At 43.0% G+C, this 25,007-nt stretch overlaps 2 protein-coding genes and 1 long non-coding RNA gene across 5 annotated transcripts; 2 read left to right on the top strand and 1 right to left on the bottom strand.

The window, feature by feature from the left end:
* The first annotated feature begins 4,135 nt into the window (after positions 1-4,135).
* Positions 4,136-5,140, top strand: LOC135483445 (uncharacterized). Its single transcript, XR_010446320.1, has 2 exons — positions 4,136-4,330; positions 4,850-5,140. It is a non-coding gene; the product is annotated as an uncharacterized LOC135483445 (long non-coding RNA).
* Positions 5,141-7,581: 2,441 nt separating this feature from the next.
* Positions 7,582-12,580, bottom strand: LOC135499819 (interstitial collagenase-like). Its single transcript, XM_064790783.1, has 11 exons — positions 12,367-12,580; positions 11,833-11,924; positions 11,346-11,509; positions 11,063-11,138; positions 10,707-10,849; positions 10,272-10,517; positions 9,715-10,038; positions 9,356-9,529; positions 8,832-8,980; positions 8,144-8,295; positions 7,582-7,973 (listed from the first exon to the last, which is right to left on the bottom strand). Exons 1-11 carry the CDS (start codon positions 12,475-12,477, stop codon positions 7,880-7,882), a joined length of 1,725 nt encoding a protein of 574 aa, XP_064646853.1. The 5' UTR covers positions 12,478-12,580; the 3' UTR covers positions 7,582-7,879.
* A 4,307-nt stretch (positions 12,581-16,887) lies between these two features.
* LOC135499798 (aquaporin-7-like) lies at positions 16,888-24,688 on the top strand. Of its 3 annotated transcripts, XM_064790763.1 has the most exons (8): positions 16,891-17,209; positions 19,046-19,172; positions 19,582-19,719; positions 20,196-20,314; positions 20,791-21,008; positions 21,425-21,582; positions 22,137-22,204; positions 23,368-24,688. In XM_064790763.1, exons 1-7 carry the CDS (start codon positions 17,063-17,065, stop codon positions 22,169-22,171), a joined length of 942 nt encoding a protein of 313 aa, XP_064646833.1. In that variant the 5' UTR covers positions 16,891-17,062; the 3' UTR covers positions 22,172-22,204; positions 23,368-24,688. The 3 variants fall into 3 exon arrangements, with proteins under 3 accessions (XP_064646827.1, XP_064646833.1, XP_064646842.1); XM_064790757.1 differs by lacking the exon at positions 22,137-22,204 and having other exon boundaries at positions 16,888-17,209; XM_064790772.1 differs by lacking the exons at positions 16,891-17,209; positions 22,137-22,204 and adding an exon at positions 17,933-18,127.
* Positions 24,689-25,007: the final 319 nt, after the last annotated feature.

Here is a 25,007-nt window from a genome sequence, read left to right as displayed (position 1 = left end):
GTATAGTTACCAATACCTAGTGGTACTGCCTCTCGAGAGTCAACTGACATTACAAACTGTAGTCACCATAGAATAGGCCTACGTGAACGTGAACGAAACAGGTGTGTTTTAATCTTTGGTCTTTCTAGTTATCATCGAAACAGTTACAATATTCCTGATATTGCCAACAATCTATCGTAGAGACCTTGGCAATAATCCCTATTTGTCATTATCTGCATGTGACATGCCCACAATTGATTAATACATGTGGACACAGTATTACTGCTGCCGCTGCTAGTATTGGTGTGTGCAACGACTCCATGTAGTTCCAGTAATCCCTGTCCTAGCGACCGTTCGCATGCTTGACAACAGCGGCTTGGTGTCCAATAGATACAAAACACCAGCGAATGGTTTCGTTAGGGTTTGCTCGGAGCTTCTCGAGACCCTGGCCTTGGTCTGGAGATATTATCTGTATTGACCACGATTCTGTGTATCATTGACACAGAGGAATCTCCATTTTCAGTGTTGTCATTGTTGCTTCATGAAAGGCAACCAGAAATTTGGATAAAAAGCATTGCAAATGGTACTGATTCTGTTAAGAGAGAACGGCTTAATGAAGAGAGTGGTGAGTTTTTCTGCAATTCATTTGTGGGTACATCTCACGACACCGAATAGGATCGTTCTTTGATTGACTACATTCTTGGAGTAGGCCCTTTACATAGCATCATGCAATGATTGATATTGGTGCTTACCGCCTTTAATAGGATACGTCTAACTGTAGACGGGTTACAGTACTAGTATTGCTAGAGACACCAGCCTCCATGTATACATGCCTACATTGGATAGAGAACTAGTATTCTTAAAGGAAGATCAACCAAGAAGCATCAAGAAATTGCCTTGGAATGGATGACAATATTCACAAAGATATCGGATAGGCAACACTGGCAGTTTTGGAATAGCGAATGAATGTAGACATTGGATGGCGTAAGCCTTGCGGATAACCTTCGTAGATATAGAGTAGAGTGGTAGACTAGCTGTTTGTAACATCCCCATTCTCATTCGAGTCAATCAATGGTTGTCCACAGGAGTAGAATGATGGCACCTCTCCAACATCTTCTTATGAATCATCGCATCTTAAGACGTCATTGTGACCAGAAGTCTAGCTCACATATTGTGTAGGTACATGTATATGCTGTGATGCTTTTATCACCACAACTCGCCAGTCTACACTATTTCCTTCATCATTCTTTGAAATCGATGCCATTATAGTGACATTTGATGGGAAAGTGGCCGCACGTTTATAACAGAGCTTGGAACAGAGCTTGGAACAGCGCATTCATTACAGGGTTGGGAATATATATTTATCATGGCTTAGTTTCTTCTGCGACAAGTGCAGGGACCTCTTTACTCTGTTAAAGGTGTATACACTATCTTTACTTCATTTCTATTGGAGTTAGCTTACACTATTTACTGTGCTGGATGTATCAGTAGAGACCACTGATGGACAAGGTGATTGCTTCGAATGAACTCTACATCACCTGCGATATTAACCTCTGATTATAGCAGGCAAACAGTCCAAACAGTCATATCATCAACAAGGATTATATTGATTCTTCAATTAGCTTGGGAAACTGCTGTGTTATATCGTCTTCTGGTATTGATGCATGCTAATATCTTCTTGTCTTATTGACATTGACACGATGAGTAGATTACAATTGTTGCGTAGCCGGAAGTCGTCAGGTGACCTCATCCAGAATCGTTTCCGGAGGTCATCATCGGCAGCAGTGTTCTCAGTTGAGAAACCGGCTAAGAAAGCAGACGATGCTTCGCCAGTGACTCCCATCAAAATAGTCATCATCATAACATGTGTCGTAACAGTGACTTTGATATATTTTTATATCTATTTATTGTGACGTACTCTTTGAGTGTTCACCAATCATGACTTTAACTCTAAAGCTCGTTTTCATCGACGATGTCAGTCAGTTACCCAACCTGATGATCTCAGACACCAAATATTGGGTCACATGGTATTCGTACCTTGGCAACGAGCCTAATTCAAAACCTGAAAGGGAACATCTTTAATATGTTGATGAGTGTCTTATGATGTTATCATCCACCATTCAACAACTGATTATGGCCATAAAACCTAATAATCTATAACGTATTTCTCCTCATTCGCAAGTCCCACGCAAGGCTTTAAGTAACCGTTTGTGCCTTAAACACAAGTGCGATACTAGTAAACACTAGTATGTACAGACGTATTCACCAGGCAGGCTTTGGTGAGCTTAGGCCAATGCATCATTTCGTAAAATAAATGTCTCCCAGTCATTAAAAGCGCAGAATAGATCCTTATGCGTATATCATATGTATCCTTTGTACTCGGGACACTCCTATACCTGCTGGCAATGTAGTCATAATGTAGTTTTTTGTGATTCTTTTTTTTTAAACTATGGCGTTGTGTTGTTAGACGAAAACAATTCAAAGTTGTTTCATGTGCTGTTGGCGTTTGTAATGTTGTTGCATTTTGCACCTGTATACTTTTCTTCCGTTTTTTATGCTTCACCTCGCTGAAATTACTTCCAGCGCAAAAGAGGTTTTTCGGGTTATTTTTTATTATTCGTTCACTCGTCACGTGACACACATCCGTTATTCACAGAGCGGAATCTTTGGCGATGTTTTTGTCAAAGGAGAACGCATGCGTAACTTAATTAAAGGTACGATTCACGCATCATAGAGTTGGAAACTGGAAATGTCAAGCCATGATAAGAAGTGTGATTGGAATCTTGTGAAAGTAGTCGTCCAATTTATTGCACCGACTTTCTGCACGAATGATACAAAAATCGTCATTCTTGGTTTGATTTTCCATTAATAAGTGATGTCAAGATTCTAGGCAAATAAACCGAAGCGACTGGGATTGGATGTTTCTGGTGACTTAGCTAACTGGTGGCCAGGACTGGTCTGGAGAATTCTAATGAGCAGCTGAGGAGAAATCCCATTATACGGACATGACATGAGCTGGTCTCCCTTTACCAGACAATTGGTGATTCCAATTCATGCGACTTCGCGCTCTGAACGACTTGAACCTAACACAGAACCGAGATTGACATTTCATTTGAGAAAGGTTGCTGCGTTCTTTCCCGGGAAATGTAGCATGTAGTACAGTTGCCAAGAACATGACAGGCAAGATCGGATATCTTAATCAACCCTAGGGAAGTGCAAGACATATGAAACTAGGCACGTAACGAATCCAACACAACATCCCATCCTCCGAGGAAAGACACGGCTTTCAGTGCTGCGTCGCTAGCGCTCCAGATGTTTTTACAGATATCGTGGCGCTTCCAGGCACGTGGGGCTCTGACTACCGCAAACATTTCGAGGTCAGGATGGAGGAACAAAAAATCCGCTGTTGCCGGCGACTTAACAAGCAATCAAGTCTCAGGGGTCTCCTAGAACTCGTGTTGAAGGGATGGGAAAGTTGTAGGTTCTAGCCATCTTAACAGGTGAACGATCGCGAAGGGAATCGTATAAAAGTCTCTTGAATTGTATTGCCACATCCAGGATTCACCTTTTTCTTGAATAGGAATTTTTTGAAGATGAAACATATCTTTTTCACAATGCGAAGCCGAGCTGGGGCCCTAAAGGCTAGATAGTGGACGTCACTAGTGGTAAAAGTCATCGACTTGGTTTAGGATGAGTTTAGATAGCCCCAATTATGCTTGTTATCATTTCAGGGCAGGTTCTTCAACATATGTTTTACCCCTAACGCTTGCGTGAACATAACTTGGCGTCAGAGACAAAACATGTTTGATCAGACCAAGCTAACGGAAAAAGGTGTTTTCCACGTGGCTTTCTTACTTCACAGAAATGTCTCTTTTCCACCCTGTTCCTTCACGAAACTTTCAAATCACCAATACTCTGTTCATCACTGCAATTCCTAGTAATTAAAGATATACCTTGTTTGTACCCGATAATTAACCTTTTGGAATATTTATGGCCAACCCGTTAAAAAGAGTTAAAGCAGCATCATATTATATTGTCATCGACAGGTGTTTAGAACTGAATCAATTTACAACCACCCACTTACGTGCACGAGATAAAACAAATAGCCGACATTTTATGTAAAAATAATGTTAATGATCTCCGTTTATCATTCCAAGTGGATATTTCCTATCTGATCGGCACCAATATTCCTGTGCGTATATTGGGTAGGCAGACGATTGATAACCACATTTCTACAGAGCCTGTCCCGTACTACATCCCGGGAGTGCTCATACATGAAACAGGCGACCCGTTCCTAACCATTTGAAGGCCAAGTACATCCCGCGATATGAATTTGAAGGCGATTTTGTTGGTAAGTTTCGAATTTTCATCCTGCACAGTAAAGTAACGGAAAATAGTTTTACGTGCTTCAAGGAGGAATGTCGAGATAACGCCAGAAAACGGCCGGACTCGGCGATGCCTCAGATAATATTGACATGTATAGATTTTACCAAAATCGTACACAATTTAAACTTTACGTTGGAGATTTTCCCTCAAAAATTGCAAACAAAATAACCTTTTTGCTGTATTTTCCTGAACATTTTGGAAAAAACGTTTTTTCCAAAATAATTGAAATTTTTTTTCTTCTCAAATGTGAAAAAAAGATTTTTTATATTTTTTTATATTTTGAGAATTTTTTTCCAACATCAAATTTATGTTTGGACATGAAATCTACATCTGTCCAGCGTAAATTCTATGTTTGGAAGCATTTACCTTTAATTAACATTGGGCGCCAAACATAAATTTACGTTGGGCACTGTTGCCTGCATTATATTGCCTGTGTATGAGAACTGGCTAAGGAATTGTATTAACTCCCATCACGTTTTTACAGGCAATCCTAGCCGTGCTGCTTGGACTGCACATCGTGCATGTGAATGCTTCCTGTAACCGGGCAGAAATGAAATGGTCAGTCCCAGACTGTGCCAAACACTGCCGATGTGAGTGTCGTCAACCTGCTTCGTTCTGCACTAGGGTGTGCAAGACCAAGGCAATACACTGCTAAAAGAAGGTGCTTGATGCCAAGAATCTCAGAACCAATTTCAAACCATCACGAAAATTACTGACCATTCTACTGTATAGTAAAGAAGATGACATTCTAACTGAATAGGAATTATATATGGAATATTCAGTTCTTTTTATTTTGGTTAGCATTAGGGGCAGTGATTCAAAAAAAGAAGATCAAAAGATCATCTTTCAAGAGACCACAGACCTACTGTTTACACCCACACAGCTTGAAACAGGCGGCCAACACCTCCACAGTATCCTGACGATACCGCCTACCTCCGCCACAAATGTAGAGGTAAAAGTTGATACCATAATTCCAGACCCACAAATTCAAAATTACCCAAGCGCCAACTGTGTAACGAAGACGCCAATAGGCACTCATCATATCATAGATTGCAGTAAACAAAGGGAGTTTCATGATTGGTATATATGTTCGGTACGGAAGTGACGTCACAATGTAAGCAACGCTGACAAACATCAACATGACCGTCAAATGTTGGTTGCCTTTCTCGACCTTCTCCGACTGTTGGTTTTCAAGCATCTTCTTCCTCTCAGTCGAGGCCCGATTAAGAGTAACGATGATAATCATGTTACTGCCGAATATTGTCACAAAGGGTACCACTGTCCCGAATAGTATGTTAAATAAAGACGAAAATTGTTCGAATGTCTTGTTTTCGTGAACTACGCTGATGAGACGAGTTTCTTGAAGAAAAAAAGGAACTGTGTGTAATGCAAAATAAGAACATAAGGAGGGCTAACTATGCAGCCTCTATAAAAATGAAAAATACTATGTAATTAGTAATATCAGTAAAAATTATGATGGGGCGACTTTGAACAGTGGGCTTAACACTGAACATCCCCCAGAAAGAGTTGTTGTGATGAGAAAAATCTTTAGCCGAGTGTTCAAAGTTACTAAATTGTTCTAAGTCACCACATGTGACGGTACTATTTAGTATCCTTGTTACATCAGTATTTACCTGTCTTGCCGTCATAAAGGTATTTAATGACATAAAATAAATGAACATTGGCGGCGGTTATAACAGCAGACGTCACGGTAACAATGGCCTTAGCGCGTGTTGCTGTGCACAGACGAGAGACCTTCATTGGTGACGTCACTGCCACCAGACGATCCAATGACATGCCGGTCAGAAACAGACCTGACAGCATGGAGCTTGTATACAACATGAAAATATGGAATCTGAAAAGGAACGAGAAAAAGTTGCTTGGCCTCGAGCAAAATGTCAACTGAGTGATGCCTGCATAGGCCTACCATTCATAGAAACTCCTTTGGACTGATAACCATCAATGACAGTTTCAAGATTCGGAATGAAATAAATCGAAAGTGTGTGTCACCGAGTATGATTCAGCAACATTTCAGTCTTGTGTGCGTGACTTGAATTCAGATATTTTCTGAAGAAAACTTACGTTGACGAACAGATTATACCTACTGGTAAATGGTCTCCGCTTGATTGAAAGAAACAAAGATGTCGTCAAGTAGGCCGACGTAAAATGTTGAATAAAACCATGCGACCTCTAGGAGGAATATGGTATCAGCGACTGCCATGCCTGTCATGTAGACACACGGTGAGAGGTTCCTGTTGTGAGGTCTATTGGCGACCAGTATCGAGATGAGGTTGCCCGGGACACCAAGGACGACGGGCACCAGCCAGGTGTAGCGGGAAAGAGCGGTGAGGGCGACCTGAACGGCGTGGTTGCCCAGCGGTAGGTCATCAACAGCGGGTGTGGAATTACCCAGATCCATCGTCACCAGGGTTGTCGACATGACATCTCTTTGACTACATGTACATGTACTAGTATACTGCAGTTACAAGGATTGTTGAAATTCGACTATTCTGCATCCACTCTAAAGCATATCCGTAGGCTTCTCCTGTCACTACGGTCTACGCGCGCGTATTTTATGGCTATAAACAAGATCTAATGATAAGACATGGTTTGAATCTCATTTAGGGAGACAGAGTCAGTTGACGACCTTTCTCCAAATTGCGATGAAAAGAGTATCACTGCTTTGAACAATCTTCAGGTTTACGTCGATACCATTTGGGATGTCACAAAATCCATCATGGTGTCTGGACTATTCACTTACTGTGATAGATTAATTAATGAACTATTGCATCCATACGTCATATTACATACTATCAATGACCGCGATCATTTCGATGCGATCTTTTACAGGTTTCTAATTACATGACTAGAATAGAATCTTTCCAATTCAAGATAGGCAGCATTGATGTTATCGACGAGTTAGATAAAGAATATGCCATATATAATCGTCACCAACAAAGCAAGTTGCAAAAAGGGTGGATAACTTTATAGTGGACGAATCTAGCACTGATTATATCATGTACACAGAATATCAAAATGATACGTTTTTCTTGGACACCCGGTAAACCTTTATTTCCATCAGCAATACCCGCGGGGCAGCTGCGGCCGAGAGATCATTCCCAGAATGTATTTTCAGGCTTGGTTAATCGGATGGTGTCGATACAGAAATCTAGCACCAGCTTTGCCAAGTGTTTAAAAATAAGCAATACACAGCCATTTCTAAATTGTATCATTTTATTGATATACATGTACTCTCAAAGCAGATTCCAAATGAAAGTCAGACAATTTACACATGATATAACCAAATGCCTGACTCACATTATTTGCTTCAACACAAAATACCAGTACCATTCTCTTCAAACATGAAACACGTGAAACTCCATCGCACGAACACAGTTTTATGTTCTAAGAATGAGCTTTTGCACGATGTCGCAGTGAAGTTTTAATAAGTTCAATGTTATATTTCAACTATGTTTTCTTTCTTGGGCAACTCGATCAGTTCGAGGACTTGTGATTACTTGGGTTGGGCGCCCCCGCATGCCATCCATGGACCGGCTTTCGCCTTTGGCCCAGCCACCACACCGTAACCATCCAAGAATTTCCTATAGCTGGAATTAAAATAAAAAACGGTGTCAAATCAATTAACGATAGCCTCATTCCACAGTCGAGATGAGTTTATCAGACAGGTGCAAGAATGCCCAAAAGACTAAGGATTTGGTGACTGTCCACCGTTGCTGCCATCAGTAGAATGAGCAAACGACAAGGCAGTATTACTTACTTGGTTCCCTTGAAGAAATACATGTAGCCATCCCTCAGCCTGACTGCCGCCTCTATGTTGTCAGGGATACCAGTGAAGCGGCTGCTGATAGTGCGGGGTTGATGACGGTCAACCGTCAGGTAGTACTCACTGAACGTGTAGTAGAAGCCATGCTGAAAATAACAGAGAAAGCAGGCACTGCTTTTTCTGCACTTTAACTTTCATGGCCCTGCACACTCGTGCAAGTAACACGGGATGAACTTTCATGGCCCTGCACACTCGTGCAAGTAACACGGGATGAAACTTACGTCAAAATACTAGACATATATGGGTATACGTAATATATATGGGTAAACGTAAGTAAATCAGAGTCGACCAGTCATCTAAGTTGGAGTGGCGGTATGTGATATGTGTCACTATGAGCATGGGAAAAGTGGAATGGTTTGGTCTTGTGTACTATGGTGACCAGCATCAATACCCCTACGTGTGATCCTACGTGGTGCATGTATGTAACACAAACCATTCTTTGGTAAGAAATAGGACTTGTATGACTGAAACTAAGTGTAACCTCTCATCACGACATATCTCTTTAGAATAGCAGTTTATCATTATTTACTTAGGCTCCCGTGGCAGCTCAATGTCGTCATTTTATTCATCTTCCTTTAGGAGTTAACAGACCAAAACCACTTCTTCGGGAGTGTACACTTACTTTAAAGAGATAAATATGTCCCGCCCTGTCAGTAATCACCGAATCCACACTCTTGGGATACTGTGAACTGGCCATGGTCCTTGGGAAACCGGGGTCTTTCGAGAAGGTGCTGTTGTTCCGATTAAACTGGTAACGCCAAACCTGCTTTCCTGTAAGTTGTAAATACACGCGTATTCCAGTTTTGTTGGTAGGGCAAGATCTGTTGGAGATCGATAGTTCCACCCGAGAGTTGTGCGGTGAGACGACCAATTTCTTTTCTAAAATACCTTTAACTAAACACTGTAATTCGACTTTGACTGTTTTTTTACTTCTTTCATACTTTGCCTGACCATAACCACTGCCGCAAAAACGACCGAGGAGTTTTAGAAAGCACTTTAATCGAAAGACCAGCCACGAGGCAGTACGGCACGCTTAAAAACATCATGGTGCGTTTCGACGAAGAACCTTCCCACATAAAAGCCTGACAGGCATCCCTCGCTGTCTTTGCCACTCACGCTGAAGAAAGAAACCGTTCGTGTACTTGCCTTTGAATAAGTAAAGCCTTCGTGTTCTCCTGGAGAACGCTGCCCCGCCGATGTTCTGGGGAACCCATCCATTCAGGAGAGTCCGTGCCAGGATTGGGAAGCCCCGCTCCACGCCATTGTTACCTAATCGGTAGACCCACTCACTCTTCAGAACGTAGATTTTGTAATCTGGACCTTGGAATAAAATAAACAACAGTAATACTGTATTTCACTACAAACCTGATGCTTCGAACAAGTGGCCACTGGCATGTGGTCCAAGGATAATGAACCAGGAAGACTATTTGGTTTTTAATCCTCCTCTCCGAAACAATATTTCCGACTACTATGTATGTACACACGATGCGATACAGCAAACCTACCATAAAATACAGCATCAAATTTTGTAGTGCATGGATCGGGAAAGGAAGTGGTCGGTTTCCTTGTTGGACGCATTGTTGTCGTTGTTGTCGTTGGTTCTGGCGTCATGATCGGGGGCCGTGTTCTGCGTGGGCGCCGCGTGGTAGTTGTTGGACGACGCGTGGTGGTCGTCGTGGTCGGGGGCGGGGGCCGTGTTCTGCGTGGGCGCCGCGTGGTAGTTGTTGGACGACGCGTGGTGGTCGTCGTGGTCGGGGGCGGGGGCCGTGTTCTGCGTGGGCGCCGCGTGGTGGTCGTGCGTCTTGGCGGTTGTATTCCTCGTCTGGGTCCTACGAAAGATGAAGAGATATATCTAACTGTGATGTTTTAAACCTCAATCTAAACATATCGGTATCAATCCTTCTTTTTAACAAAAGGAAACGCTGCCTAATCGCAGCGGATATCAAACTTGCTTAGAATGAGCTTGTATGCATTTTCGTGATGATAAGGAACAAGACCTACCGATAAGGACTTATACGTTGATGATGCCCAGCCACATTATTTAACTACAGTCATGACCTACCATACAGCAACTGTATTCCAGCAATGTCATCTGGATGCAACTGGTAGTTGGGGATATAACCTGCATAGTATGGGGCCATGAGCGCCGCATGGACCGCTGAGTGAGCCAGACCCAGCGCATGGCCTAACTCATGAGCAGCGACAATGGCAAGGTTGGAGCCGCGATCTTCACCGTCCGTCCACAGTTCACCCTCATCGAAATGGGTCTCACCGCTTTCGGGGAAGAATGCATGGGCTAGAATGCCACCTGGAGATCAAACATATAAAAACAGCTTTGGCAGAAGACTATCAAAGGTTTAATGCGGAGCTAGTCAGGTGTTGGGATGTATTCTGATATAGTAGGCAAGAAAGGCAGTACTCTTGTCATCGTGCCACTGCGACGAGGTCGTGAGATCAAGACAACTCGTGCTCAAATTTCAAAACGCTGTAAACGTACCTTGGCCATCAAAGCCATTGTATTGTCCATCACCATGTACACCGTAAGCAAACCTGATGTTGATATCGGCCTTGCCGCTAGTCTCCCTGAACTCCAGGTTGGCCACATCACTCCAGTATTTAAACGCCTCATGGAAAGCTCGCCTAAAACATTACAGGCAAATAAAGAGAGAAACGAAACAGCTATAATGATTGCTTTACCGAGGAGAACTATAACTCAGAATGTCCTTTATCATTGCGAACTGACCTTTCTGTTTGTCCCTTGCATAGCCCTTAAATTTGATAAAGATATTCATCTGAGCCCACTTGTCAAAGAGAACGACAGAAATAATGCTAAGGAATTATAGAGTTACTTACCGCTGCGTCCCCGCGTACAAATCTGGTGAGAAATTGTGAATTTTGTAGGTAAGAAAATTCTTCGTCCACCTGGAACCTGAAAATGTAAAACCAGGGTCAATTTCGAACTCAACTACAACGGCGATTGTGTCGGGCGTGAGTCCACACCGAAAGAATTGCTCTTATCCTAGAATTTGACTATCTCTACTCATGAGTTAACATTTGTCATGCTCACTAGCTTATCATAATTTGAAGGAAGAGTAACACGAGGGGCGAAGTGTCCATCACATACGCTCATCCTTACCTGGCACTGTGTATGATTGAGCTATGACCACCCCATCAGGCAGGTCCGAGGCGGCACCCTCAGGCACTCTATCAGGCATACCACACCGCGGTTTGTCCATCCATTCCAAGGTTTCTTCATTCAGCATACCTGTCTCCTCGATTCCAACCATCTTTTGGAATTGCCTGAAAGTACGAAAGTACGCTTATCTCAACTGAAATAGACATTAGATGCTGTAATACTCAGACGATGTCCTGCGCCTCGCAATAGCTCTGCAGCTGTATTTGGCGAGGGAAATATTTGAGGAGTTCTAGACTATTGGGCTCGATGTTGACATTCTTGACTGGTTTTCTTGGTCACGGAGTGGTATAAAGGAAATCTCTTTGACCTGGTCCCTGAATAAATTCATTTCGTTGTTAAATCCAATAGGAACTTGGTTCAGGCTGGTCTGTTCGATTCAACAGTTCCTCATGCACAAGATGGAAGTCGGACCGAGCATTGGGCGTACCTGATTCCCTCCGACCTGGCTTCTTCGCTGTGTTGGACACCTGGTCTACCCAAGCCTCCACTCACGAGGTAACCAAACCGTTCGAGGTATCGCTGAAGCACAGAGACAGGGAATCATAAACTAGAAATATACACAGGCAAACTAAAGGAATATACGATTTGTAAGGCAGTTAGACATCGCCAACTGAGAAGTTCCTTTTTCTCAAACAAAGTAGAAGATTGATAAACAGCAGACAACCGCTAGGGAGAGAAGTCATATGGTCTATCATGATTTGCGGATAAACACTCATGTGATACATTGATTTCTAATAATCACTTTTCAAATTCTATATAGAAAATTCGGATGAGCATAGCCTGCTGACTGGTCCGCGGAATACTAACTATCTATGGAATGAAAGTAAATAGAGACCTTTTGTCGAGAGACATAGCAGCGAAGCCGTGCCATGCAACACTAAGCAGTCAGCAATGCGTTTACATTTATACATCCCATATCGAAAAGAAGCTCCCTGAATCCGTAATCAGTGTTTATACTCACATCTGGGTCCGCCACCCCGCGTCGAGATCTGCTCCTGGCAAGTTCATGCGGTCGAGCGTAAATACCGACACCCAAAAACATCAAAAGGCAACAAACTGATAACTTCGCCATTGTTCAAGTGTCTCGTCACGTATAGAATCAAGGGTAAATGTGAAACAAAACGATATAGCTACATCCTGCATCTACTAAAGAAGAGCAAAGATGCTTGTGTATGTTAACTAGATAAGCTCTCATAACTGTGCCAATGTAATTAAGTAATAAAGTAGTCAGGTCAATGGCAAGTTTAATGCAAGTTGACATGTTGTTACTTGTAGACGGGCTTTGTTTCATACTAAGAATAATTATAAGACATGATGTGGTGTTATACAGGAGATCCGGTTTTAGACCAATTTGAAAAAAAGTTGTTCAGAAAACAAACACAATGAAAATAAGATGAGTCAGACGACTCGACTTCTACGAAAACGTACACGTAGGCCTATGTAACATCCACAGGCCATAACTGATGTCTTTTCCCGGCACAAATCTTGCCTCGCATACTGTACGCAGCATCACAGAACACAGCCTGATGAATGGTCGTTACAATGCGGTCATTACTTAACAGCTCTTTCTCGACACTTTTGGCAGTGACTGAATGGTAGCGAGATCGAGTGAAGATAAAGCACAGTTGGAGTCTATGACCCGTTACGTGCTTGTCGCTTCAGGGTTGGTGCGGCTGTGGGGGTGGTTTGGGGTGCCACTTTCGTCATCCCCCATTAGTCCCCCATACATCCAACATTCGTCATTCGCTATTGAAGTTTCCAGTTTTATTACCGTCTAATCAGACGGATAAAAGCAATCAAATTCGTGTCAATCAGACGGTAAAAAGCTATCAAATTCGTGTCAATCAGACGGATAAAAGCAATCAAATTCGTGTCAATCAGACGGTAAAAAGCAATCAAATTCGTGTCAATCAGACGGTAAAAAGCAATCAAATTCGTGTCAATCAGACGGTAAAAAGCAATCAAATTCGTGTCAATCAGACGGTAAAAAGCAATCAAATTCGTGTCAATCAGACGGTAAAAAAAACTGGAAAATTCAATAGCGTTCGATGGAATGGTATAATTGAAAGACATTTTTAGGCAAGTGCCAAGTTCCTATTTCTGAGCTCAGATGGCAGCAACTGACAGTGACGACACGAGATGATTTGTTATAGAGATGAGTGTCAAACGGACTTACTATGTGTTGCATACCAGGTGGCGAGTTTACGGATATGACAATTAATTGCGTAATTTGTATGTATTCTATTGATCATGGCTAATTTTGGGCAAATTTTGACAAAAAATTGTTTTTGGACAGCTCCTCGGTAACCGCTTGGCGGCGAGCACTGCAACTTTCAGGGATGATAGGTGATAAAGTTGTGCATGTAGGGTTTGATTATTTACTAATTTGCATTACAAGGGGGAAGCCTCCGAGTTTGCCGCGGGAACGCCTGACACATCCAGTTCACTTCTGTTTCTGTTTCCAAATATATATAAATCCAGTCATGTATATCTCCGTTAAATATCATCAAAGAGCGGTTATTTTAGATTCGTATCCAATTTCCTAGTGAAGCGTGAATCTTGTATCAAAGTCGATGCTAGATCTAAATTAGGACATCCACACCATCTCGGTAGAGGGTATTTCCGTCCCTTGTGCTGGTAAACATGAGTCCCACAGCTATATTGGGATCGAAACTAGTAGTACATGTGTATGCTTTCGGATATGTTTTGGAATGAATGCAGAATAGTCAGAGAGATGTACCCTTCGTGAAGATGGATCTGGGTAATTCCACACCCGCTGTTGATGACCTACCGCTGGGCAACCACGCCCTCCAGGTCGCCCTCACCGCTCTTTCCCGCTACACCTGGCTGGTGCCCGTCGTCCTTGGTGTCCCAGGCAACCTCATCTCGATACTGGTCGCCAATAGACCTCACAACAGGAACCTCTCACCGTGTGTCTACATGACAGGCATGGCAGTCGCTGATACCATATTCCTCCTAGAGGTCGCATGGTTTTATTCAACATTTTACGTTGGGCTTCTTGATGATGTCCTTATTTCCTTCAAACAGATGGAAACTCTGTACCAGTAAGTTCTGTATGTGGCGATCCATTACTTGTCTTTTTGCCTTGCGCATTTTGCGAATTGTACACTTAATCAGCAGCTTTATTTTCTCATTCCTTTTCAGATTCCATATTTTCATGTTGTATACAAGCTCCATGCTGTCAGGTCTGTTTCTGACCGGCATGTCATTGGATCGTCTGGTGGCAGTGACGTCACCAATGAAGGTCTCTCGTCTGTGCACAGCAACACGCGCTAAGGCCATTGTTACCGTGACGTCTGCTGTTATAACCGCCGCCAATGTTCATTTATTTTATGTTATGAAATACGTTTATGACGGCAAAACAGGTAAATAAACCGATCATTAGCATCATCAATATCATCTAGTACGGCATCTTAACGTAATCATCTGATATGATATGAAGTAAGCTGTCCAAGCTATATGTATTCAGTAAGAACTGTCTTTCATCGTCGATAATGGACTAATGATGGGCCGAATTCATTCAAGTTGTTTTAGATCAGTCCTGTATCTTGCTAACATCGTGATCAGGAAGATGTTAAACAGTTTTCTTTAGATCAACAACATTTGATCAAAAATAGATAGAACAGATATAATGCATATTTTCTTGCCTTTCTTTAAGGAACACGAGTCATCAACATCGTTCACAAAAACAAGACATTCGAACAATTTTCCTCTTATTTCAACATAACATTCGGGACAGTTGTGCCTTTTGTGATAATCTTTGCCAGCAATGTCATCATCATCATCACTCTAAATCGGGCCTCAAACCAGAGGAGGGAGATGCTTGAAAATCAACAATCGGAGAGAATGGAGAAGAGCACTCAACATTTGACGGTCATGTTGATGTTTGTAAGCGTTGCTTACATTGTGACGTCACTACCATATCGGACCTATATACCAATAATAAAATTGGCAAATGTTTATGACATGACATCAATTTACTTCCGGTTAAGTTATGCTATCGGCGCATGGGCCACCCTGAATCTATGGTTCTGGAATTACTGCGTCAACTTTTACCTCTACATTTGTGGCGGAGGCAAGCGCTACCGCAAGGATACCGCCGAAGTTATCACAAAATTCTCAAAGATATTTTGTGACTTTAGAAATTAGCACGTTTATTCGGACGACGAGCATGCTTCAAACTTGCAGATACTGCAGTCTCTCTTGGGAGGGCATTATTGCTTCAAACTTGCAGATACTGCAGTCTCTCTTGGGAGAGCAGTATTGCTTCAAACTTGCAGATACTGCAGTCTCTCTTGGGAGGGCAGTATTGCTTCAAACTTGCAGATACTGCAGTCTCTCTTGGGAGAGCAGTATTGCTTCAAACTCGCAGATACTGCAGTCTCTCTTGGGAGGGCAGTATTGCTTCAAACTTGCAGATAATCTCCAAAGGTTTCTTGAATGACGTGCACTTTCATGTCATAAACCCAACACATGCAATTTGCGCAGGAGCATTGATAACAAGGATAACATGTACGGGTAAGGCTTTTTTTCTTCAAAATCGATGATGTGGTGTGTTTCGTGCTATCCAACAGCTTAACTAATGATCTGCATAAACACCTTTGATGACACGTTGACAACATGATTTTCTTACTATGAATGCCTTTGATCCACCACTGACGTATTTTCACAGTTATGAAATGGTAACTAAGAAACTTACCCCCCACTTCAACTCCAAGTCGTGAACGTGCGAATGTGACGAGTTCATGGTGTTTTCAAATCACATCTCTTGAATTGATTCACAAAGGGGAAACTCAAGTTGGCGGAGCAAACTTTAGACATGGCCGGCAAATTTAAAACAGATTACGGTCCGGGTGTCAACTTCAGCGACATGAGTCTTTCTACGATCAGTCAGGCAGAGGGCCCACTCAAGCCACAGAAACGCCTTGTCAAGCCTTTGTCCTGGAAAAGGAGTATGCGAAGGAAATGCAAGACCAAGTACAGATTTGCGCGGCTTCTTTTAGCGGAGTGTCTCGGCGCATTCATTCTGACGGTAGGTGGGATACAATTTGCCTGGGCGATGAAACATTGGTCGTCTTGATGAAATATGAAGAAACGGAACCTCGTTGACGAGGCATGTAGGGCTCGCTCTTCAGCAGTTTGTGTCTAGCTGAGCAAGCATACACGTACCAGGTACATTTCCACGTAGGCCTACCTTATTTCCCCTAACGTTCTTTTGAAATCTATGTCACAACGTTCGCACTAAAATGCATCACAGCAATGCTTTTCAGTGTCATCCTACGGGACTTTTAATCCACATTTCAGGTCTGGCGTGATGTTGGCACCTTTTTTTATTCAGGAGGGCAGATATTGTTCTAGCGAACAGTGGTCATTATGGTAGTGAACTGTCAGAGATACCACTTTAGGCACGAGTCTAAGGCACCTGCTATTGTTTGTATACAGATATCTCTTTAAACTGATAGCCACTAGTAAAAGGAATGCTTCGATATACCATTATTCATTCCAAGTCAGTTACCTGATTACGACGCCGGCTGCTTCTCAAACATATGTCAGTGGGGCGAAGGAATCGTGTTTCACGATCTTTACTACACATGGAGGTTTAGCTACAGCCACAGCTCGCATGTTTCTAGATTTTGATGTCCGCAACAGAAGAAACCGCCGCGAAATGTGGACGCTGGCGTTCTAGGATGTCGTGGAGGGAATTTCTCGCACAAAAATGCAGGATAAAGAATGAGTTAATCAGGCTCTTTCTTGCCGAGTTTCTGGGCACTTGGATTCTGATGGTAGGTAGGCCAATGCATTGGCTGACCGGTGATACATGTAGGCCGCGGACCACTGCTTCCCCTAGGCAGGGTAGCATTTCTTCTTTGGTTTGTTTGGTGGGGCTCGGCTCCGGTGTAGGGTCATAGGCCCATGCATTCTTTCTGAACATTGGCAGTTGCACCTTGATCAAGGGCTCGGCTCCGGTGTAGGGCAATAGGCCCATGCATTCTTTCTGAACATTGGCAGTTGCACCTTGATCAAGGGCTCGGCTCCGGTGTAGGGTCATAGGCCCATGCATTCTTTCTGAACATTGGCAGTTGCACCTTGATCAAGGGCTCGGCTCCGGTGTAGGGTCATAGGCCCATGCATTCTTTCTGAACATTGGCAGTTGCACCTTGATCAAGGTTGCTCCTGACGGACCGCCGCATTGTAACATAAGGAGGCGAAAATAGGCTCTCGGCGGCGCGGGGGGGGGGGGGGGTGCAGAACACTCCTTTTTGTCGCATATACATTTTATATTATGATTATAATCGACTCGATTACTCGTGATTTAAAAAAGCTCTCAATACGTTGGTTTTTTTATGCCCCGGGGCTATAAAGCTTGCACAGGAGCAGGCAATGGGTATTGTAACAAGGTTTCATGCAAGTTTAATCGTGCATTTATCTAATCTACGGTATCACATGAGCGCGAGACAGTTTATCCGATTCATTGACATGTCAGAACATGTATGAACTGTCATCTGCCACAACGAGATCAGGGTCAACCTGGGTCAACCTAACAGTTGTCATCTCTCTTTGTCATCTCTATGCTTTCCTTGATATTTGGTTCTTTCTAATTGAATATGGGCTGGAGAACTGGACTTAGACTGAAATGTCGGGCGGAAAATGAATATACTCGGCTATTTATGGCTGAATTGATGGGTGCATTCATACTGACTGTAAGTTGCCAAGAAAGAAACCCTCCTCATGACCTACTCAACCTCTCCATACACGCCTTGATTTCCACTCTCGTCCCGCTTGCTTTAGAAACACACTCCCTCCGAAAATGCAGCATGCTACCTACATCATTCGGGATAACTACAGCCATCACTTGCAAAATCTGTGAGGCTCTGAATCTCCTAAAATTTACAATATAAATTTTTCATAAACGCCATTCGCAGCCTAACATTCGCTTGTTGTTTTGCTTGAGGTTTAGACACTGTGGGGTATAAATACTCTAAGCATATGACGCCTTGCTCATTTGATTATGGTCTATAGATAACGTGTACGGACTGTTACAAACAAGCCATCGAGCTAGTACAACACGTCTTGGAGAATAACCAAAGGAACAATGGCTCAAACTTGACATGAAGAGTAATGTCGATTGTTTACTATTGACAATCCTTGACCCGGCTCATGATAACGGTAAGAGCCAACTCTAAACAACCGTAGAACTAGGACACGATTATTCGATAGGACCTGCCAAGTGACTTATTACACGTCTAGTTCATTGGTAACTTATCCTTAGACACAAAAACAATTAACATATGCTATTGATGAATTTATGTCAACTTTTTTCAGCCATTTTCCTATTAATTACTTCCATGCTTGAAATGTCCTGCTTCAAAACATAAAGCTTTGGTTCCAAGACAATGAAAATAAGCTGCAACCGTGGACTTTCGAAAAAGGTACATGAAGGCGAAGCTTTAGCTCCTGCTTTATGCTATGCTTCAGTTTTGGAATAACCGCCGTTTCTGTCACGGTTTCGTTTTATGATACGCCCCGTATAGGTCAATAGGAATACCTTTTTCATGCTTGATTGGCACAGAAGCCACAGCTGATTAATTGTCTAATTGTCGTTTGATTGGTTTTTTTAGACGTTTGGTAATGGCTCTGTGGCACAGTCAGTATTGACAGCAGAATCCGCAGGGACGTTCCTCTCTGTCAACTGGGCCTACGGCTTCGGAGTGATGTTTGGTGTATACGCATCTTTCAATGTGTCAGGTGGGTGGTCAAAGCTCTCAGGTATATGAGTCATATACCGGAAACACGGAGCGTTTCAAAAGAAAACATTGGCTTTGTAGGAAGCTAATCAGTACAGTGAACGCTATTCTTCAGAACGGTTGACATCTAGAGCTCTCTTTTTAAAATTCTTTTTTTGGTGAAAAATTCATTGTTATTCAACCAATGCGGATTAACCCACAAATGAGCTTAGCCATGAAAGTAATGTTTTGACTTAAAGTTCACTCAAACCTACCAGAATCAGGTAGTCACCTTAAAAGGTTTTCAATCATTTACTGAATCAAAGAATTGTCACGTACAGTTATTTTTTGTCGGTGTTGGGCCGACGCTCCGTGTTTCACGATTTCATTCGCATGAACGAGCATTATGCCGATTCTTCACTCTTCTGCAGGAGGCCATATAAACCCAGCTGTCACCTTAGCAATGGCGATGCTCGGCCGGTTACAGTGGCGAAAGGTTCCCGTCTATATTGTAGGCCAGTTCCTCGGCACCATCGCCTCTTCAGCTGTCGTTTATGGAGTTTACTACGGTGAGTTTTAGTACACCCGTCAATGTGATAAACAGCTGTCCTCAATCTCCACCCGCATGACTTGAACTAGAAACATCTCATGATGTTGTTCTACCCTGCCCTTTCATTGTAATGAGGTCACTAGAACCTCTGGTCACACGAAGGTTAGAGATTAGGTGAGAATAATGCATTCTTTATAACATTTCACGCCTAGTCCGTACGACACTATGGCTGCGGCTAAGACAGTAAACAAGTCACTCGCTTAGCTGTCAGGATGACAGACACGCTTAGCTGTCAGGATGACAGACTCGCTTAGCTGTCAGGATGACAGACTCTGTCTCACAATGCGCTGATAACAGATCGAGTATCGTTTGAGCGCAATAATGAAAATGATCCTGACCGTGTACTGTGATCAGAAACTAATAGGACCGGATAAGGAATCAGCGAAGAACACATCCAAAAAAACATTTCTCATAACATACCATTTCCTTTGCAAGATGCCCTGAACAACTTTGATGGTGGAAACAGGACGGTGGTTGGGCCCACTGCCACAGCCGGTATATTCGCTACCTATCCAAAGGAGTATGTGTCAACGTGGACGGGCCTGGGCGATCAGGTGAGGACGCCTCGATCATCGAGCAATAGCTCTATATTGAGAATTCAAGTGAACATTTTGTAAATCCTTAAACATGTAAAAATTGTAGAAATCTAAAATCAATTTTAAGAATGATTTTTTTACCCCGACAGTCTCAGCTCGTTGCAGCATCTTTCTTCAGGAGTTATGTGTCTGACCGTCAGGTGCAGCGGACAACCTTGCTCTCCACACGCGTGACTGAGTCGGTAGCCTCCCTCGGCAACTTTCGTAATGTAACTTAATGATTGATTAAAAGATGCATCTCTACATTCGAGCCTTGGTTGAGGCAGAGTTGAGGCGACCGAATAAGCCAGCCGAGTTGCCAGATTGTAATATCAGGCTGGGTGCTCCTGCACGTTAAGCAACTTTTGGGGGATGGGGCGGATCCCCCTGCCCTCTCCACCTACGGCCATGCTGGTATAACATTCTTGTAAAAAGTATGTTGTCGTCATTTTCAGATCGTCGGGACAGCTTTGCTGCTGATGTGCGTTTGTGCTGTGGTGGACAAGTTAAACGCTGACCCTCAGCAGGGGTTGATTCCCCTTGTGATCGGCATGATCGTCGTGGCCATCGGGTTGGCATTTGGGTCAAACTGTGGCTACGCCATCAACCCCGCCAGAGATCTCGGACCTAGGATATTTACAGCACTAGCTGGATGGGGCGGTGCTGTTTTCAGGTAACAAGATACGTCACGTACCAATCTTCCTCAGGGTTAGCTTTTAAACGATGACTACGCTAAATGTGTGCATTGTTACTCCATAGCTTTGTGCAGTACTTACTTAAGTCTTTTAGACTGTACATACAACTTTCATTAACGATCAACCTAAAAAATGGAAACAATCAGTTTGTACTAATTCTTCCGAAGTCATCGTTTATTCTCCAGCACTGCAGTATAATTTTTAATTCACGACGTCAGTGGCGAGCGATGAGCGCCAAACAACACCTAATAGCGAGTCACTTTGGACAGCAGCACTCTGCTACACCTAATAGCGAGTCACTTCGGACAGCAGCACTCTGCTACACCTAATAGCGAGTCACTTCGGACAGCAGCACTCTAAAAGCCCTGTTGACTCATCGTTGTTTATTTTCCAGCTTCCGGGGTTACAACTGGTTCTGGGTGCCAGTAGTAGGACCTATCGTCGGTGCTATCCTGGGAGCTCTGACCTACCAGATCATGGTGGGCATCCACTGGCCTGATCAGGTCTCGTACATGGTGGAACAGCATCCCGGGCAAGGCCACGTCAATGTGGGTAAGTGCGACGAGGACAATGGAGAAGTCTGAAGAGTGGCTTCATACTTATTCCACCCTGCTGAGGTCTGCTAAGCTTCTTCCTGTGCGCACAACTTTGCTTTCCGTTAGAGGAATTTGCTTTTGTTACCGTTTTGTCACCAGACTTCGATATTAAGCAATTTCTCTGATTAGTTCGCCAGTTTACTACGAGTCGACACTACTCACTACCAGTCTGTCTGTTGCTGCCAGCTTCTAGAGGTTGAATCGTTGTCTAAACGAAAGATGGCCCACATGGTTAGATGAGCGCTGTCACAAGAAACAACTCAACTCAATCTCAAGTCAACTCGATCTCACTCAGAATGTATTCCTTTACAATCCATCTTGAGCGAGAAACTGGTGTACAGCTCCTGTTTGGTAAAACTTTCAAAAGACTCCACTGCTGTGTGTGCTGTAATAACTAATTGTCCACAGTGGTGTGATCAAGTCAGCATGACAGTGATTCCTGATGAGTTTACTGAATAGGTCAAAATATTATGGTCTACTGAATCAGTCACGACTATTTCCTCTATACAGGTTTGTCAATGCAAGAGGAGGGGAAACGAAATTGACAAAGTTCCAACGTTCAGACGATCCAAATGATGGTAAAAAAAGCTTTCACTAATTCACAGAGAATCCTCGCAAGCCAGTGAAACATCTATGAATGGTCCCCATATTTCAGTGTCTCAGCCGGCTAGAGACCATGACTTTTCAATAGAAAACATATCAATCTAGCTTTCAGTGTTCCCAATGAGGGGAAACACTAAAAAACGGAAACACTCAAAAGCTTTACCGTCTCATCAATAGATAGATATGTAAACACATTTGGTGACCTGGACACCAAATTTATAGATCTCGCAGCAGCATATTTCCGATTTAATGATACCTTATTGCATGTTCTTGTTGTTCACGTGCCAAAAGTCAAGCATAACAGAAACTAGACCAATACTTCGTCCCCAAAAGGGACGAAGTGCGAGGTACCTGTTGCGAAAATGATTGGTTGACGAAACAATGACCTGATTGGTTGGCTAGCCTTGCGTCGTCAAACTCTTTTTATACCGAGGGGTTTTCCTGTTTTTCATAATGGTTTTGGGCTCGAATTCCTGGCTTTTTCGAGATAGTGCATAGGCTCGATGTAGCGTAGCGGATCGAGGCTATATAATGGGCTAAACAGAAACCTGTATTGGCCATTGCAATCATCGCAGTCTCCTACCCTTGACTTTTTGTAAACTGCATCATCACACATGCTTGTGCATAGTCCAACGGGAACGAACATCTTTCTACAATTCCGTCTAGATGGAGCATAACAAGACAGAAATTCATCCTTATACCTTTTTCAAAGCCTCCAAACCATGTGTGAATAAACCCTTCTACAAACCATGGCTCGGGCAGTATCTATCGTGCCTGAAAGCTTCCGCTCAAGCCTCAGTAACCAAAACTTTCTTCACGACTATCTTGTCGACATCTTCAGCATACATAACTTGTTCAGGCCTGAATAGCATGAGCACCTAACTGCCCCGACCAATGGGCAATCCCTCTACTTGTGCTTGCAGTTGCGTGCTCGTCTTTGGCAGGCTTCCTTATGCTTGGCTTCCTTGCCATGGTGATTGTTGCTAGGCTCAAACCTCAATAGCACCACCAGTGTGTGGCAATTCCTTTACGTTGTACAGAATCATTTTCCCGGCCAAAATAAACGTAACCGTGAGAAAGCCACGGCTGTCCGATGATTGAACTTTTAACTAACGCCGTTTCCTTTATCTTGTTGCAGAAATGACCGACCCGGTCCCTGGTAGCACAATCAATCTGGTTAGCAATCAGTAGCAAGATAGCATCTGATAAAGAACGAAACCTAATGAGAAATGCCTACTGATTTCATTCAATCAAAGGCAGGGACTCCAGTGAAGGAGTGAACTCTGTTGATGAAACATTATAATCGAGATTCAACAACTACGGTATCTACTGGTATCACATGTGGTACTGTACAGAGGCATGATCCGAGTATATCACGGTCTTTCTGTAGTCCTGGTTTATCGAGCTTCTACAATGACGTTTGTGATGTAAATCTCCACTTTTGTAATTATTGTCAATTAGTTATGTGCTCATGTGTAAAATCAGTCCACAACGGCTTCTGATTATCTATGTCTTGGGCTCTCCAGTAACAGTGTACAACTGTACCCATGCTCATCAAAGAGTGAACCTAGAATGGCTCAGAATTCCTCAACCCGTTTATTTGTCAATCTACAGCTCTTGTTTATCGAAGCTCTTTCTTGGGCCCGTTTATTCAGGGGGTACGAACCAAGGAGAGGGCATGCGTAAATATGAGGACCATTTTTGCTCACGTACATGTGGAGGAATTGCAAAGATGATTTGAGCATTTTTATTGGACATATAACGTATCACTTAGTATGAAAAAGATTAGAAGGTTGGAATTAATAGTATACTGATTTCGAACTTCACATTTGTAAGATTATTGAATCGCATTTTTTAGAAAGGTTTACAAATAACCTCAACATTTGTGCACCAAACATCTGGAATCAGGATTAAAACACATCCAACTGTCTTTCACAAACAACAACAGATACCATACTGATGCTGTCGAGAAAACAATTCAACGTACCATCGTGACAGGAGAGACAAACGGGGTGCAGTGTACAAGTTGGACTGCTCCTGCCGACAGAGCTGTATTGAGGCAACATGCAGACCACACGCTGAACGCCTGGTAGAACACCAAAAGGACCCACAAACAGCCCACAAACACTCAAGAACGAACATAGAACATTCAATCAATTGGGATGATGTCATTATACTAATCATGCGGTTAAAAGACGGAGAAAACTAACCGAGGCTCAACAGACCAAGAAACCCTCCCTGAAGAGAGACAATGGCCTTGTTCATGCCAACGGCTTACGCTACCTATTAGCATTCAATAGAGCTGTTCTGTGGTGTGTGAATTACTAATCCCTTCTTGGTGGAGCACATCACATGTCTATACTTGGATGAATTGTGCACGTCTGACCACTTTCGTGTAACACCACTTTTGCCTTTTTCATATACACTCTAATCAATAATGAAATGAAATAAAAAACGTATCTGTCGTTTTTCCACTCCTTTTAGTTCAGCATTCACTGCTTCTACATTACCCGAGACTCGCGTTTTTCCACTTTAGAATGCCTGGTTACCTATAAGTGAAAGACGAGCGATCATACCCTCAAGGTGTTTTATAGCTATCATTTGCAGCACTGATCAACACTATCGTGTCTTCTAAAAGCTTGCCCCCTTGTGTTTAATCAGTTGTCGCGCTTATCAGATGAAGCTTGAAACAAGTTATGTAAAGAGGGAGATGGTGTGATATTGATCAGCCGGCAGGGTAATATCACATGACGGAGGTGACATATTCAATGCAGCGGT

Source organism: Lineus longissimus, chromosome 2 (assembly GCF_910592395.1).
Source record: "Lineus longissimus chromosome 2, tnLinLong1.2, whole genome shotgun sequence".
In the NCBI taxonomy this organism is placed as follows: Eukaryota; Metazoa; Nemertea; class Pilidiophora; order Heteronemertea; family Lineidae; genus Lineus; species Lineus longissimus.
This window is presented reverse-complemented; position numbering and strand designations above follow the sequence as displayed.

Bases quoted from the DNA above. Each gene is read 5' to 3' on its own strand.
- LOC135499819 (XM_064790783.1), bottom strand. From the start codon at position 12,477: ATGGCGAAGTTATCAGTTTGTTGCCTTTTGATGTTTTTGGGTGTCGGT. The intron at 8,981-9,355 runs GCAAGTACACGA...TACAACTTACAG, and splicing joins AAGGCTTTACTTATTCAAAG to GAAAGCAGGTTTGGCGTTAC. The intron at 8,296-8,831 runs GTAAGTGTACAC...TGTTATTTTCAG, and splicing joins GACATATTTATCTCTTTAAA to CATGGCTTCTACTACACGTT.
- LOC135499798 (XM_064790757.1), top strand. From the start codon at position 17,063: ATGTCCGCAACAGAAGAAACCGCCGCGAAATGTGGACGCTGGCGTTCT. The intron at 20,315-20,790 runs GTGAGGACGCCT...CGTCATTTTCAG, and splicing joins GGACGGGCCTGGGCGATCAG to ATCGTCGGGACAGCTTTGCT. The intron at 21,583-23,367 runs GTAAGTGCGACG...ATCTTGTTGCAG, and splicing joins GCAAGGCCACGTCAATGTGG to AAATGACCGACCCGGTCCCT.